Consider the following 16,659-nt stretch of genomic DNA (forward strand, 5'->3'; position numbering starts at 1 on the left):
AAAAAAAAAAAAAAGTGCACCAATCATTTTGATGATTAGAGGGCAGGAAGGACAGAGTGCTAAAAGACTCTGACCAATGGGAGAAGTCATGAAGGGAGCAGTTCAGGAAAGCCTTGTCTTTTCAAGGTGCAAAGAAAGGCAAGCTGCAAAATTGACAGTAGCTTCCTGCCTCCAATCAGAGGCCGGGGAGCGTGGGGCTGGGTGGCTTCCTCAGACTTATCCATCCTTAGCCCAGTCAGAGGCTCCAAATGCATGGTGTGTTGACTACAAGCAAACAGGGAGCAGCTTTAGTCTCCTCTAAGGCACCTCCACTTCTTGCACTGGGAACGCACGCACGCACGCAAGCACGCACGCACGCAAGCACCTTCTAAGACTGGAACCAGGTGCCAAAACCGGCAAGACCAACAAAGCCTGAGATGAGCAAGGCACTTCTGCGTTTCTGCTGTCCCGGGCTTACAACCCTCTTTATTTCAGGAGTGCCTTTCCTTTATAAACAGTCTTTATTTTTACGTCTAACCCTGTGTTCCTAGTGCAGTTCTTGGTACAGGGAGTTGGAAATCCTAGATCCACTCCTATATACGGGTTTCCTTGTTAACCTTGAATTCCCAGGGATGTTTTTTATAGGTACTATACATACTTGCATATATATACATACATATGTATATATACATATCTATACACACAACTTGTGAAGGTCAAAAGACAACTTTAGGGAGGCATTTTTCTTCTTCCACCGTGTGTTGATCTTGAGGATCGAATTCAAGTTGTCAGGCTTGGCAACAAGCGCCTTCACTCGCTGAGCCATCTCGTCGGCCCTACATTTTTATATGTTCCATACAGTATAAATACATGCATGTTTTGTGCATGTGTGTCCCAGGAAGTCCCGGGCATCCGCGTTCTAAGGCGGTTCCAGCGGTGGCCTTGGGTTCTCTAAGGCTTCAGTGTCACTGCAGGGAAACCCAAAACCAGAATGAGAGCCCCGCCCACTGCATCACGCACGCATGCGCGTGCCTGGCGGGCGCCTAGCTTCAGTGCGCAGGCGCAGCACGAAGCGCAGGCCTCTGAAATCACTAGAGCGCCGGGATATGCTCCGGGTCGTTACTTGGTGACGTATTAGCCATGGAGACTCAGGAGGGTGAGGAGAACAGAGGGCAGTGGGGAAACCGAGGCTGGGACGCTCGATTGTCCCCGTGGTCCGCATGCGTGGGGAGGACGCGGCTCGGCCTGTTAGGGCTGGGACGCCGAGGCTAACAGCGGGGAAGGAGGGTCAGGCCCGCCCTGCCGCCCTGCCGGGCTAGACTGCCAGACTAGGGATTTCGCGCGCAGCGTTGAGCACTCGCCAGGCAGGTTCCCTGCCCGCACTGCAAAGCGTTTCCAACAAGTAGGAAGCGAATGCACCAGCCGCGAAAAGTATGGAAAGAATTCATCGCTGGTCAGTGGGGTCTGCCGGTGTAAACGCTGCGACAGCACAAAAGTTGGGCTGGAGAGAGAGAGAGGGAGAGAGAAAGAGAGGATGGGGGAAAAGAGAGAGAAAGAGAGGAGGGAGGAAGGGGAGGAGAGGTGAAAGAGAGAAACAGGGAGAGAGAAGAGGGAGATGTTAAGAGCGTTTGTTGCCCAGCAAGCCTACGTGGTGGCTCCCAAGCCCAGTTCCACGGGAACGGACCCAGTGCCCCTCACCCCCACCCCGAGCACCTGCATGCACCACTCCGCAGGTTGCTGGTGCACATACACATCTTTGGTTTTGTGTTCTTCGGGGTTCCTCAAAATTAGAGATTCGAATGCCTCTACCTCCTAAGTACTGGGATTAAAGGCTTGTACCACCAAGGCACCAGCCATAAATAACAAGAAAGACAAGTGTACTTTCTATACACCAGCCTTGTGAGGTTTGTAAGGTGACTTTTAAAGCTTAACAGTTTAAAAGGCCAGGCTGGGGGTGTGGCTCAGGGATAGTGCTCTTGCTTAGCACACTGAAAACCTTAAGTTTGACCCACTTGATTACTAAATAATTCAGAAGACTATCTTCTAGACCGACCTGGTAGCACACAGGTAACCCTTGCTATTTGGGGACAGAAGGAAGGGCACTTCAGGTTTAGGGGTTTTTGTTTGTTTGTTTGTTTCGTCCCCCTCCCACCCCCAGACAGGGTTTCTCTGTGTAGCCCTGGCTGTCCTGGAACTCAGTAGACCAGGCTGGCCTCGAACTCAGAAATCTGCCTGCCTCCGCCTCCCAAGTGCTGGGATTAAAGGCGTGTGCCACCACTGCCCGGCACACTTCAGGTTTAAGTCCCATCCTGAACAGAGAGACACCCTGCCTCCAGTAGGTGTATAGCTCACTAGTAGAGAGATCACCTAGTATGCAGGAGCCCCTAGTACTGCAGAGAAAAGAATACAAATTAATTTACAGCTAAGTTTTGCAGTGTGCTGCAGCTTCCTGGCAGAAATGAAGGTGCTTCTCTCAACTGGTGAGGGGACTTGAGGGAAAACTAATATTTTTGGTTATCTTAAGCTGGTCTGATGTGATCACAAATCCCTGTGCAAAAGGTGTCACACTGGCAGGTATACATGTGCCCACATGCATTGTGGAATTGCTTTTTATCAGTACGTCACAGTCCTTCATTGTTGTAGGTGTCTCCAAACAAAGCATCCGTGAACGGATTTGGGACTACATGGAGTCCCATGATATAGCTGACTTCCCCCGACCTGTTCACCACAGGATCCCCAACTTCAAGGTACAGAAGTGTTCCTGGGGTTGGTAGAAGGGGATCAAGCTATTTGTGTCCATGACACAGCTCCACTGCTTTCTGGTGGGACAGATTTGGGGACAGCATGTGGAGGCAGAGTCCAGAGGGCCTGGAGGGCACATGATGTTCAGATGAGTCCTACTCTGTCACCCCTTGGGCCACAGTCTCCGCTGTGGCGGCTCCCAGTGTTTCTCACAGAGCTGGCCTCTCTCAGCCACTGAGGGAGGGGCTTGTGAAGCCCACAGAGGGAAGTCTAGTCTTTAGTACCAACCCTGGGCCTCAGTGTCCTAACTGTTCAAAATATAAGTCAGCCCAAGATGAATATTGCTGATAGTTTGCATAGAAAATAGTTTGCCTTAAAGAGGCAGTGTAAGGCAGGTACTGGTTTAGGAGTTTAAAGTCATCCACAGCTACATGTGAATTGAAGGCCTGACTGGGCTTCAGAAGACCCTGCCTGGGGGGGGGGGGAGGGAGGGGGAGAGAGAGAGATTTTTGCAAAAAATCTGAAGTGTTTTGTGAAGACTTACCTAGGCTGACAACCAAGGCCTCCGTCGGCTTAAAACCGGGCATCCACCAGAACCCTGTGTTGCCTGGACTCCCCCCTACACTGGCCTAGCTCTGGTTCTGACTGAGCGCGCTACAGAGTGCATCGCTTTTTGTAGTTTTGTTTCTGTGTTCTGTGGGAGACAGAGTGCAGGGAAGAGGGTGCAGGATGCACAGGACCAGCTCCTGGGCTCAAGACTGAATTAGACAAGTGGCCTCAGGGTGTCCTGCTCCTTGACTGGGTGGTGCTTACACAAGCTCCTTTTATATTTGTTTTTGGGTTTTTTGTTGTTGTTGTTGTTGTTTGTTTGTTTTGAAATTCTGCAGACTCTGCACTTGAAATTTGTGCTCTCTTCAGAGTTTTCTTCCCAAAAAACCTGAGTTCTGGGTTAGCGCCTTCCCACTCTGTGCTCTTTCCGTCCCCTTGGGGGAATCTGGGTGGATCCTGGGCTGTGGTGCCTGTGTCTTCGTGGTGACAACACAGTCACATCCACACAGGGTGCTTCTCGGGCTGCAGAGCATTTCCCACGCCTGCATGCTTTCAGTGCGGCCAGAACCATTAAAGTCAACCCTGATGCTCCTCAGAGAAACGCCCGCTTCCTGGTGCTGGAGGTAAGGGTGGCACTGTCTCTACCCAACTAGGGGTCCTACCTGGCTGGCCAGAGCATCAGAGACCTGGAAGTCTTTTCTGGGACACAGGAAGTGAAAGTGGACCCCGATAAGCCCCTGGAAGGTGTCCGCTTACTGGCGCTGCAGGTAACTCCGCTTTCTCAAGGTGCCCGAAGTCATGAAGGCTCAACTTCCAGCCGACTGCTGCATGAGTGTACTGAGCTAGACTGCTATGGCTACAATTCACAACAGTCTGTTTTCTTCACTACATTGTTACTGTTCTATTCCTTTAAACAAAAATCTCCTAAGTTAGGAATCTGATACTTGAGCTGTGGTGGTGGCGGTGGCGCACACAGAGTTTGAGGCCAGCCTGGTCTACAGAGTGAGTTCCAGGGCAGCCAGGGCTATACAGAGAAACCCTGTCTCTAAAAAAAACCCAAAAAATCCAAACAAAACAAAACAAAACCCTGATACTTTGTCTCCCAAACAGCAGAGTCTGGACATAAATGTGTGGGCCACTTCTCAAAGCCCAGCATTGACTTAAACTGCTTTCGTCAGTATGAGACGAGAACCTGGTGTGCATTTTAATGCTCCTAGCTCTTAAGCAACTATAATTCCCAAAGCAGGCAGAATGATTAAACACCAGATTCGCAAAGGTGTCATGGAAGGACGCAGTTACTGTAATGTTGACTGTAGCTCTGCTGAGCCAGGTCGGCTGCTGTTGGCGCTGCATGTTAGGCTTTGGAAATCCCCCTGGACCAGGCAGAGGCTGTGCGGGTGACTTGCTTGTCTCCCACTGTTGTCACAGTAGTACAGAACTCTCAGCTGTGCACCTGGTCCAGGAAGGAAGGGCAGCAGTGCAGGGCTTCTACCCTGTGCTTTAAGCTGAACGGGATCTGGCCCACGAGACTCCAGGGAGACCGCAGGGAGCAGCGGGGAGCTGTGGGTGATGGGGGTGGCACGGGATGGATGCTCTCCTGTCCCTGCAGTCCCCTCGGGGTCCTCAGGGGAACCAGGCAGGAGAAAGAAAGCAGCCTGGGTCTGCTCCGGTGTTCCTTAGCCCATGTCCCTTTCCTCCTGTAATGGGGAAAACATGTTTTCTCCCTGTAGTTGACTGACTGTCTTCTCCCCCAAAGAGCAAAAAAACACTGCTGGTCCCAACACCTCGACTGAGGACAGGGCTGTTCAACAAGATCACACCACCCCCTGGAGCCAGCAAAGATGTGCTGAGGAAATGTGCCACTTCCCAGGTGAGTGCTGGGAAACCACACACACACACACACACACACACACACACACACACACACACACACACACACACGCACGCACGCACAATGTCAACACCCTCAGCAGCTCCTTCCCTGCAGTAGGTCCTTGAATAGATAGATGGTTTGGCCAGGTAGAAATGCTTGTTAGAGAGCTGGGGAGACCCAGTATCTGGTACCCTGGCACCCTCTTGTGGTGGGTTTGGCACTGTGCACCTGTGCTTGCTGAAGCCAAGATGGCCCCACTGCAGAGCAGTCTGGGAAGCGCCTGTCATTTGGAACCGCTGACAGGAGCCTGATTGCCTGTCACCAGATACTTCACAGTTCTGCTAAACTGGTCTGGAGACACACTCGAGGGATGGAGAGGCAGGGTTCCCATCTTACATAAAATAACATTTGGTGGCTTTTTAAAGAACCACAAACCCCGTGTCATTTCCATAAAGGGATTGTCCCCTGAGTCTAACATGTAGCGGCTAATTGAGTCACTGTTTCCTCATAACTTTTCTTACTGAAAAAAATAGAATTCTCAGGGGGCAGCAGCTGGAATGTAAATAAATAAAATAACAATAAAAAAATAAAATAGGCTTAAAAAAACAGAATTGCCCATGGCTAACAAAAATGTGTATACTATGCTATAAAGATAGAATGTGTGTGCATAGAAGGCTGGATTTGGTGGTGCACATCTGAAACCAGCTGCTGGACAAGCCTGTGTGGGAGGACTGCTGGTTCAAACCTACCTTAGCCTCATGGCAAGACTGAATCTCAAAATAAAGATTAACAGGAAGCGTGTGTATGTATGTGTGCGTATGTATGTATGTGTTGTATGTGCATGTGTGTATGCATATGTGCATGTGTGTGCATGTGTCTGTATGTGTGTATTTATGTGTGCGTATGTCTGTATGTGTGTATGTGTGTGTGTATATGTGCATGTGTGTGCATGTGTCTGTATGTATATGTGTGTGTGTATGTATGTGTATGTGTGTGTATGTATGTGTGTGTATGTATATGTGCATGTGTGTGCATGTGTCTGTATATATATGTGTGTATGTGTGTATGTATGTGTGTATGTATGTATGTGTTGTATGTGCATGTGTGTGTATGCATATGTGCATGTGTGTGCACGTGTCTGTATGTATATGTGTGTATGTGTAATGCACCTCTCTAGAGCTCCTCCATGGCATGTATGAGGCTCTGTATTCCATCCCATCTCTGAAAGAAAATGGGGAAAGATTTTTAGAAAGAGAAGGAGAAGTAAGATGAACTTGGTTCCGGCCAGTCCCGGGCCCACAGCTCAGGGTTCTCAGAGACAGCGCTGCTTTGTCCCAGGTCTCTTCTCAGGCAGGGAGGAGCTTATTCCCATGGCCTCAGAGGGAAGGCACAACGGGTGGGTGCTTTGGGCACGCCCAGCGATATGCTTTAGGCAGAGCCACAGTGATCTTGCCAGGTCTCCGTCCGGCCTGCTACAGAGGCGCAGTCCCTTCCCACTTTATAGAGGCCTCTGATGGTCAGGACAGTGACTACCCTCGGGAAGGCACAGCCACACCCGGGTTCCTGTCGTGTCTAAAGTGCATCACCTGTGGCCTCATTTCAGACATGAGTCCTGGTGCCCCTGCACCGTGAGGGGCTGGAAGCTCCTTCCTGTGACTCACAGGGCTCCGTCCTGCTTGTGGGCCTCTGGCCCGAGGCTCTCTGCGATGCTCACTGCCATTAGTGCTGTGTGACTCGGTGGTCAGCGCCCTCTGGCCACCTTCCTGGGATAGGGACCAGAGGAGACTTGCCCTCTGATTACTCTCAGAGCTGGCTGTCCCAGGACACTGCCCCCTGGAGGGTGGTGTGGGACTCACACCCACTCTGCGCTCTGACCCTGAGTGACCTCTGCCTCACGGTTCCCTTCACAGGGTGTGCGGAACTTCAGTGTCCCAGTGGGCTTGGATTCCAGTGTCCTCGTGGATTTAGTCGTGGTGGGATCTGTTGCTGTGTCTGAGAAGGGTAAGCTAGAGACAGGTGGTCTGGATGTTCCTGAAGGCTGCCCTGTGCACGCTGAGTGTGACAGGGGTGGGAGGGTTGAGTATCACACCTCAGCTGAGGCCGTCTGGAACATCTCACAGCCCTGCATGGAGGCCTGCTCATGGTTGGGATTGTTCAACATGAACTTTTAGCAGACTCGTGAGCTGTAATCTCTCTCCTGCCTTTGGTTTAGATTTTTAAGGATAGAGTGTTGCTGTTTAGCCCAGGCTAGCTTACAGTCTCCATATAGTATCTCTTATACAGTCTTCTATACTGTATACTCATAGTCATCTTCCCTCAGGTTCCCTGTCCCCCTGTCCCCCCTGTCCACCTCCTTCCAGAGCCCCATGTGTATGTGCCACCATGGAGGACCATGGTTCTGAACCTCTGGGTCGTGACACACACCACATATCACATATTTACATTACGATTCAAAACAGTAGCCAGACTACAGCTATGATGTGCCACTGGAGTAACCGTATGGTTGGGGTCAGCACAACGTGGACTTTATTAAAGGGCTGCAGGGTTAAGACAGTTGGGAACCTCCTGCCTGCCTGTCTCCTGCCTCAGCTCACCCGGCCATGTAGCCTGCACGTACTGTGGGCTGTCCCTCTGTCCCTTCGTCTCTGTCTCATTCCGTGCATCTCTGACTGTCAGGAGCTCAGGCAGGTCTCCGTCTCGGGCATCTTGGTGGTGTGCTTGCTCCTGGGAGACACTGCAGTGACGCCCAGACTCCTGGCGAGGAGAGCCCAGGTCCACACTGGAAGCTGAAGGCCGTTACTGCTTGCTCACTGCTTTGGTCCTTGTTCTTCTGCCTGTGTGGGCCCACGGCTGTGAAGCCCACTGCGCCAGCCTCCTCTTTCCATCCGCTTTTTCTTCCTGGGCCAGAAAAACCAACCACCTGTCCCTCGAAGTAGCGCTTGCTGGAAGAACCATTGCCCTCCTCTGAGCCAGCCTCGAGTGCTGACGGCAGGTCTGTCTGCCACGGCACCGGGCCCTGCCCACTGCTTTCACAGTGTCCTGCTGTCACGACAGACCCCCAAGGGGCCAGCGTGGTCACTGCACATCTGAGGCTCCCTTAGTCACTGTGCACTTTCTTTCAGTGTTTGGTGGGTTAGTGTTCCCGGGCTACCGTGGGTAGTGGTGGACAAGAGGAACTCTGGGATCTTGTCCTCCCCACAGAAGCCTGACAAGAACCCACTTCTGCTGTGTCCCTGTCTTGTCCCTTAGGCTGGCGAATTGGGAAGGGAGAAGGCTACGCTGATCTTGAATATGCCATGATGGTGTCAATGGGAGCCGTCCACGAGGGGACACCAGTCATCACGATCGTCCACGACTGCCAGGTATGTCCTGCAGACCTGTTACCAGTGTCCCTGTCAGCTGCTCCAGGAGTTGGAGGTCAGGGGAGACACCTGCTCCTCAGGTATGCCGTTAGAGGTGTTGATTGACAACGCTCGGTTCCTGCTGGGAACCTGACCATCCGCTTCCACCCTGTCCAGGTCGTTGACATCCCTGAGGCTCTTCTGGAGGACCACGACCTCACTGTTGACTACATCCTCACTCCCACCAGGGTCATTACTACAGGCTGTGCACGCCCAAAGCCAACAGGCATCCTGTGGTCCAAGGTGGGTCATCACCGTGGCTGATGTGGCTTACTGTAGTGGCTCTCGTGGTGATGCTTGTGTGTCCCGGCCACTGTCCACTGGCCTGTGTGGACGGCATTACCTACAACTCTGAATGGTGTAGTCACCTCTTCAGGCCGAGTCCTAAAGTCTTTTCCAGAAAGCAGTGATGGGGTCACCACACCATGGGTCCCTTGCCAGTGGTTTTCATTCTCTCTGTCTCTCTCGGTCTCTGCTTCTCTGTGTGTGTGTGTTCATGTGTATGCATGTGCAAAGGCCAGAGGTCAGCCCTGGACGTCATTCCTCAGGGTATGCACCACCACGCCCTGTGGGGTTTCTGGTTTTGGTGGTTTTGCATCTCTGTGGGATTGGACTTACCGGCCTGTGGTGCTGGGCAAGTACTTTGCCCCTGAACTGGCTCATGGCCCTTTGTGTACATAGTAGCTTGTTTTGGAGTCAGGGTTCACTGCCTCGGCCTCTCAGGTAGCCAGGATAAGAAGCCTGCGGTGCTGGCTCCAGCAAGGGATTGCAGACTTCTAGATGATTGACAGGTGAAAGTCAAATCTGTGTTTAGTTTTTGGAGGATGGAATAATTATCTCCTGTGTTATTAACAAGTGGCATTTTCATTTCATGTGGTGTGCTGACAGAACATAATGACCATTCCTTATCGCCAGCCAGGAAAAGCAGGTCCCACGTCAGCCTGGGCAGCAGCAGCAGCCTCATTCTGTAAGCCCAGATGTGAGCGGCTGGAGAATGGCAGAGCCAATGGAGTTGGGACCTGTGGAGATGTGAGCTAAGCCCCCGCCAGGCATCTACTCCAAACAGGCTGCTCTAGAGGACTGACACCTGGCTCCGAGGTAGCCTGAGCAGAGAGACTTGCCTGCATCTTGGTTTAGCTGCTCCACTTGGTAGGAAAGCAACCTCAGAGTCTGAGAGCTGACCTCACGTGCACACTGTAGAGAGCTGACCTTGTGCACAGTGCACACTGTAGAGAGCTCATGTGCACTGTAGAGAGCTCATGTGCACACTGTAGAGAGCTCATGTGTACACTGTAGAGAGCTCATGTGCACACTGTAGAGAGCTCATGTGTACACTGTAGAGAGCTCACGTGCGCACTGTAGAGAGCTCATGTGCGCACTGTAGAGAGCTCATGTGCGCACTGTAGAGAGCTCATGTGCACTGTAGAGAGCTCATGTGCACACTGTAGAGAGCTCATGTGTACACTGTAGAGAGCTCATGTGTACACTGTAGAGAGCTCATGTGCACACTGTAGAGAGCTCATGTGTACACTGTAGAGAGCTCATGTGCACTGTAGAGAGCTCATGTGCATACTGTAGGGAGCTCACGTGCGCACTGTAGAGAGCTCATGTGCACACTGTAGAGAGCTCATGTGTACACTGTAGAGAGCTCACGTGCACACTGTAGAGAGCTCATGTGCACATTGTAGAGAGCTCATGTGTACACTGTAGAGAGCTCATGTGCACTGTAGAGAGCTCATGTGCACACTGTAGAGAGCTCACGTGCACACTGTAGAGAGCTCATGTGCACTGTAGAGAGCTCATGTGCACACTGTAGAGAGCTCATGTGCACACTGTAGAGAGCTCATGTGTACACTGTAGAGAGCTCACGTGCACACTGTAGAGAGCTCATGTGCACATTGTAGAGAGCTCATGTGTACACTGTAGAGAGCTCATGTGCACTGTAGAGAGCTCATGTGCACACTGTAGAGAGCTCACGTGCACACTGTAGAGAGCTCATGTGCACTGTAGAGAGCTCATGTGCACACTGTAGAGAGCTCATGTGCACACTGTAGAGAGCTCATGTGCACACTGTAGAGAGCTCATGTGTACACTGTAGAGAGCTCATGTGCGCACTGTAGAAAGCTCATGTGTACACTGTAGAGAGCTCATGTGCACACTGTAGAGAGCTCATGTGCGCACTGTAGAGAGCTCATGTGCACACTGTAGAGAGCTCATGTGCGCACTGTAGAGAGCTCATGTGCACACTGTAGAGAGCTCATGTGTGCACTGTAGAGAGCTCATGTGCGCACTGTAGAGAGCTCATGTGTACACTGTAGAGAGCTCATGTGCGCACTGTAGAGAGCTCATGTGCACACTGTAGAGAGCTCATGTGCGCACTGTAGAGAGCTCATGTGCACACTGTAGAGAGCTCATGTGTGCACTGTAGAGAGCTCATGTGCACACTGTAGAGAGCTCATGTGCGCACTGTAGAGAGCTCATGTGTGCACTGTAGAGAGCTCATGTGCACACTGTAGAGAGCTCATGTGCACACTGTAGAGAGCTCATGTGCTCACTGTAGAGAGCTCATGTGCGCACTGTAGAGAGCTCATGTGTACACTGTAGAGAGCTCATGTGCACACTGTAGAGAGCTCATGTGCACACTGTAGAGAGCTCATGTGTGCACTGTAGAGAGCTCATGTGCACACTGTAGAGAGCTCATGTGCACACTGTAGAGAGCTCATGTGTACACTGTAGAGAGCTCATGTGCACACTGTAGAGAGCTCATGTGCACTGTAGAGAGCTCATGTGCGCACTGTAGAGAGCTCATGTGCGCACTGTAGAGAGCTCATGTGCGCACTGTAGAGAGCTCATGTGTACACTGTAGAGAGCTCATGTGTACACTGTAGAGAGCTCATGTGCACACTGTAGAGAGCTCATGTGCACACTGTAGAGAGCTCATGTGCGCACTGTAGAGAGCTCACGTGCGCACTGTAGAGAGCTCACGTGCACACTGTAGAGAGCTCACGTGCACACTGTAGAGAGCTCATGTGCACACTGTAGAGAGCTCATGTGCACACTGTAGAGAGCTCATGTGCACTGTAGAGAGCTCATGTGCACTGTAGAGAGCTCATGTGCACACTGTAGAGAGCTCATGTGTATACTGTAGAGAGCTCATGTGCACACTGTAGAGAGCTCATGTGCACACTGTAGAGAGCTCATGTGCACACTGTAGAGAGCTCATGTGTACACTGTAGAGAGCTCATGTGCACACTGTAGAGAGCTCATGTGTACACTGTAGAGAGCTCATGTGCACACTGTAGAGAGCTCATGTGCGCACTGTAGAGAGCTCATGTGCACACTGTAGAGAGCTCATGTGCACACTGTAGAGAGCTCATGTGCACACTGTAGAGAGCTCATGTGTGCACTGTAGAGAGCTCATGTGCGCACTGTAGAGAGCTCATGTGCACACTGTAGAGAGCTCATGGGCACACTGTAGAGAGCTCATGTGCACACTGTAGAGAGCTCATGTGCACACTGTAGAGAGCTCATGTGCACACTGTAGAGAGCTCATGTGTACACTGTAGAGAGCTCATGTGCACACTGTAGAGAGCTCATGTGCACTGTAGAGAGCTCACGTGCGCACTGTAGAGAGCTCATGTGTACACTGTAGAGAGCTCATGTGCACACTGTAGAGAGCTCATGTGCACTGTAGAGAGCTCATGTGCACACTGTAGAGAGCTCATGTGCACTGTAGAGAGCTCATGTGCGCACTGTAGAGAGCTCATGTGTACACTGTAGAGAGCTCATGTGCGCACTGTAGAGAGCTCATGTGCACTGTAGAGAGCTCATGTGCACACTGTAGAGAGCTCACGTGTACACTGTAGAGAGCTCATGTGTACACTGTAGAGAGCTCATGTGCACACTGTAGAGAGCTCATGTGCGCACTGTAGAGAGCTCATGTGTACACTGTAGAGAGCTCATGTGCACGCTGTAGAGAGCTCATGTTTGCACTGTAGAGAGCTTGCCTTGGAGTGATGGCTGTTCTCTCAGTGTTTCCTCACCAGCTCTATGGCCCCCAAAGATAGGAGAAAATTGACTGTGGTGGCTGTGAAGTGTCAGAAACGACTGAACAGGTCTGACTCCTGGTCCGCTCAGGTACCGTTGTTCAGGCCGAACCTGTGGGCTCAGTTCGGGCAGTCACCAGAGAACAGGCTGCTGACGGAGCCGGGGTCCTCGGGGCCTCACGCTTGCAGCAGTGTTTGTGCGCATGGCTCAGGCATCTGGCTCCTCCTCTCAAACGCTGTACCCATGTGGTGGGTAGGTGGGATACTGTGCCCAGCTGCACCAACCAACTGGGGCCCCAGGTGGCCTGTGCAAAGCCCCATAGGCTGGCCCTGCTTGGCAAGCTGTCCATTTAGCAAGTCAGCAGCCTTGTGCTAGCGGGTATTGTAGGGGTCATGCTCCAGGTCAGACCCGCCCGGCTGTGCACGCAGGCCCAGGTCTCCCTTGGACCCGAGATGCTCCAGAGCAGGTAAAGGGCTCCATCCCAGCCGCAGGCAGGTGCAGTAGAAGCCCTCGCCCTCCTGGAGGTTGGCAGGGGATGGCCCTCTGTGGGCTGAGTACCAGTGACTGCAGGGGCCTCTCGTAGGTGGGCGGCCCACTCAGGAGCCCCAGTTCTTCCTACATCCTGGGCCTCCAGGAAGAGAGAGGCCTGTCCCACCCACACTGTGGCACCCGAAGGGCCAATCTGGACGACTTCAGAGTGCTGGGGTCTTGTTCAGGCTGACGTGGGGTCAGCTGTGGCAGGTTGGTGACATTTGTTAAGCAACAGAATCTCAGCCAGTTCTGGCCCTGCACACTTCTCGTGTTGGCACCCTGCATGCTGAGGCAGGAGAATGGCAGGTTTGATGTCCAGACAAACTTGAGCAATGCGATGAGGCCTTGTCTAGAAATAAAAGGAAGTGTCCGTGCTGTAGCCGGGTGGTAGAATGCTTGTCTCGACTGAGGGCCTGCGCTGCGCTCCAGGGCAGGGGAGTCTTCTCCCCCCACACACTGAGATGGGGCCCTCAGCTTCCTTCAGTGCATATGGGGTGTGGCATTGCCAGAATTCCTCCTGAGTGTGTGGACATGGCCTCAGTGTGACTGCCCCAGACCAGCTGTGGCTGCTTTCTCTTCCAGGTCAGCTGTGAGATGCTTGCGAAAATCCCAGTGCTCCGGAGCCTGCGCGAGCGAGAGAAACGGGCTGGGAAGGATGTCACTCTTCAGGCCGAGCCTGGCAGCCAGCAGCCAGCCCCAAGCTCTGTCAGGAGACCCCAGGATAGACCACAAGCCGGTTCCCAAGGAGGGTCCCATAGTCCCCTGCAGGAGATGGACACACAACTAGCTGCCACCGTGTGCGTGGGAAATCTGCCCTATAATACTCGTGTGCGTGAGCTGAAGAGAGCCCTGCAGGAGCTGGGGGCAGCGCCCCTGAGGCTGACCTGGCAGGGGCCACAGCACAGGGCAGTGCTACACTACACAGACTCAGCTGCTGCCCAACAGGCTGCCTCTCTCCTGCAGGGCCTACGACTGGGTGCCAACGCCTTGAGGGTGTCACTGGGGCAGCAGAGGGATAGGTGACCTGATGAGCAGGCCACCCCAGCAGAAGAATCGTGCCCTTTCTGCTACTGGGGTGTGTCTGCCATGTGACAGTTTGCCCTCTGAGATGACCTGCTGCTGTGTGAGGCTCCTGCTCTGTCTTCCTGGGACGCGGCCATGCTCCCCTAATGGGTAGGGATGATAGCAAGCAGTCCTGACACCCAGGATGCTGTGAGCTCTGGCCCATTCCAGTTCTGGGTCTCGTGAAATCCAGGTGATGTGCTCTGGGTGCAGAAGGTTTAGGGACAGAGCAGTCCGGACAAGAGGCACACAATGGAGACCTGTTTCAGGGTGTTTGAGTAAGAGGGCAGAGGCCTGCAGAGAAGAGGCCATGCAGGATTGAGCTGAGTGTCCTTGGAGACACCCCTCCCCCCCATGCCAGCCCAGCAGAACAGGCATGGAAAGGGTGGGGCTTCTGCATCCAGAGAACTCAAACCCCGAGTTCTGGTTTTGGAAACCATGTGTTGTGCGCATGCCAACGTCTACCCAGGCTGCTTAGGGCCACGCCATCCCTCAGGTGAGGATGCCCTCAGGTGAGGATGCGAGGAGAGGAGCATGGCGACTGCCTGTGTGCTCCCAGAAGCACTTGATCCTAAGGAAAAACATAAGCATAAAATGTGCATGCCTGGGAAGTGTCTTGTTTTTACCAGCGGGTCTTGCACAGTGTCTGTTAGCATTGTCCTTTGCCCTGGTAAGGGCAAGTCTCGCTCATATTAAAGGAAAAGAGCTTGTGACATATGTCTCCTTGCAGGATCTAGCCTTAGAAAATGGCTAGTTCAGTAACCACTGCTTCCAGGCTGAGGGAAGCAGGCTCAGGCTGTACTGGCCTCTGGCCTGGCCTGCTGCTGGCCTGACCCCCACCCCACCCTCACTCCTGCCCAGCACAGCCACTGGCCACCCCATCCTCACCTGCTCTGCTTTCCTCAGGGTTCTGCCTGCATTTGGGTCCTTGCCTGCCCCTGGTGTCCCTTCTTACCTTTGATGTCCCACTGGGACAGCGCCTGCAGTTTAGCAGGATGGCGCTGTCTGCTCCTTCCTGCTGTAGACCGGCAGGACACAACCAACTCAGGCCTCCAAGATAGCGTGAGCCCCCTGTCCCTTGTGGCCAGAATAATCCAGATGTGTTGACACACAGTCTAAGCCACTCGTGTATTTGCGTAAAGTGTGTAAGTGCTGAAGCCGGGGTTTCCTCAGTCTAAGCCCTGGTAGATGCTACAGGGCGTTCCCTGTCTCCGGATGCCTTTGAGGTCTGGTTCTCCAGGTGATGGGAGCCACAGGTGACAAAGTCACTGTGTTCTTTGTCACTACAGTTGTATATAGCACACATAATCAAAATGGACAAAAAGCTCCTGTCAGGTGCCGAGGTGGTGAAGACACTGTGTCACTGCAGGGTTCTGGGCCCGTCCACACTTCCACTCATTCTCTGCTTTGCCAATAGTGGAGATCGGAGCAGGAGGTTGGCTGTTTGGAAGAGTTTGTCCTCAGGGCTGCATCTCACCCTGGCTGGCTTACTTTGGGTAACTGTTGCTGTGGTGAACCACCATGACCAAAGCAACTTGGGAGGAAAGGGATTATCCAGTTCACAGTTCCATATAACAGTTCTTTGTCAAAATCAGGGCAGGAACTCAAGCAGGGCAGGAACCTGGAGCAGGAGCTGACGCAGAGGCCATGGAGGAGTGCTGCTTACTGGCTTGCTTCCTGTGGCTTGCTCAGCCTGCTTTCTTATAGAACCCAGGGATGACCATACCTACAATGTGGTCTGGGCCCTCCCCATCAATCACTAGGAAAATATTCTACAGGCTTCTCTATAGCCTGGTCTCATAGAGGCATTTTCCCGATTGGAGTTCCCTCCTCAGACAATTCTATCTTGTGTCAGTTTGGCATAACACTCTCCGATGCACCCGCCTCTTCTGTGTGTGCTTGCCCTGCATCCTGGCTGCCCTGAGGAGAGCAGAACTCAGCCTCCTGCCATGACGGACTAATGCCTGCAGCTGAGTAAACCCTGGTGGACATCTTGAAGAGCTAGTGCACGAAGACACACACCAACGGCCTTCCTTGCATCCATTATAATGTAGCTTCTAGAAACGGAACAGCAGGGGCTGGAGAGATGGTATAGCCCTTAAGAGCCCTTACTGCTCTTCCCAAAGACCTGAGTTCCCTTCACCCATATTACAGAGCTCATAAACACCTATGGCCTCAACTACGGGGATCTGATGCCCTTGCCTGACTTCATGAGCACTGCATGCTCACAGATGCACACACACTAGCAGTAAAACTGGCTGATGAAGTTTACAGGAAGTGGTTGCAGCTCCTGCTCCAGGTTCCTGCCCTGCTTGAGTTCCTGGCCTGACTGATTTTGACAAAGGACTGTTATACGGAACTGTGAATGAGATAAACCCTTTCTTCCCAAGTTGCTTTGGTCATGGTGGTCTGTCACAGTGACAGAAAGATGTCAGTTCCAACATGGCCAGCAAGATCTCAGTAGAAGCTCCTCAG

General features: G+C 52.6%; 1 protein-coding gene across 4 annotated transcripts; it reads left to right on the forward strand.

The window, feature by feature from the left end:
- Positions 1 to 1,040: 1,040 nt before the first annotated feature.
- Positions 1,041 to 14,901, forward strand: Mthfsd (methenyltetrahydrofolate synthetase domain containing). Of its 4 annotated transcripts, none has more exons than XM_052166902.1 (8): positions 1,041 to 1,135; positions 2,623 to 2,726; positions 3,780 to 3,893; positions 5,027 to 5,140; positions 7,054 to 7,144; positions 8,393 to 8,505; positions 8,662 to 8,787; positions 13,705 to 14,901. In XM_052166902.1, the coding sequence occupies exons 1-8, from the start codon at positions 1,120 to 1,122 to the stop codon at positions 14,143 to 14,145; spliced, it is 1,119 nt and encodes a 372-aa protein (XP_052022862.1). In that variant the 5' UTR covers positions 1,041 to 1,119; the 3' UTR covers positions 14,146 to 14,901. The 4 variants fall into 4 exon arrangements, with proteins under 4 accessions (XP_052022862.1, XP_052022861.1, XP_052022860.1 ...); XM_052166901.1 differs by lacking the exon at positions 3,780 to 3,893 and adding an exon at positions 3,924 to 4,037; XM_052166900.1 differs by lacking the exon at positions 1,041 to 1,135 and adding an exon at positions 1,142 to 1,432.
- Positions 14,902 to 16,659: the final 1,758 nt, after the last annotated feature.

The sequence above is a fragment of the Apodemus sylvaticus genome, chromosome 21, assembly GCF_947179515.1.
Source record: "Apodemus sylvaticus chromosome 21, mApoSyl1.1, whole genome shotgun sequence".
Classification (NCBI taxonomy): domain Eukaryota; kingdom Metazoa; phylum Chordata; class Mammalia; order Rodentia; family Muridae; genus Apodemus; species Apodemus sylvaticus.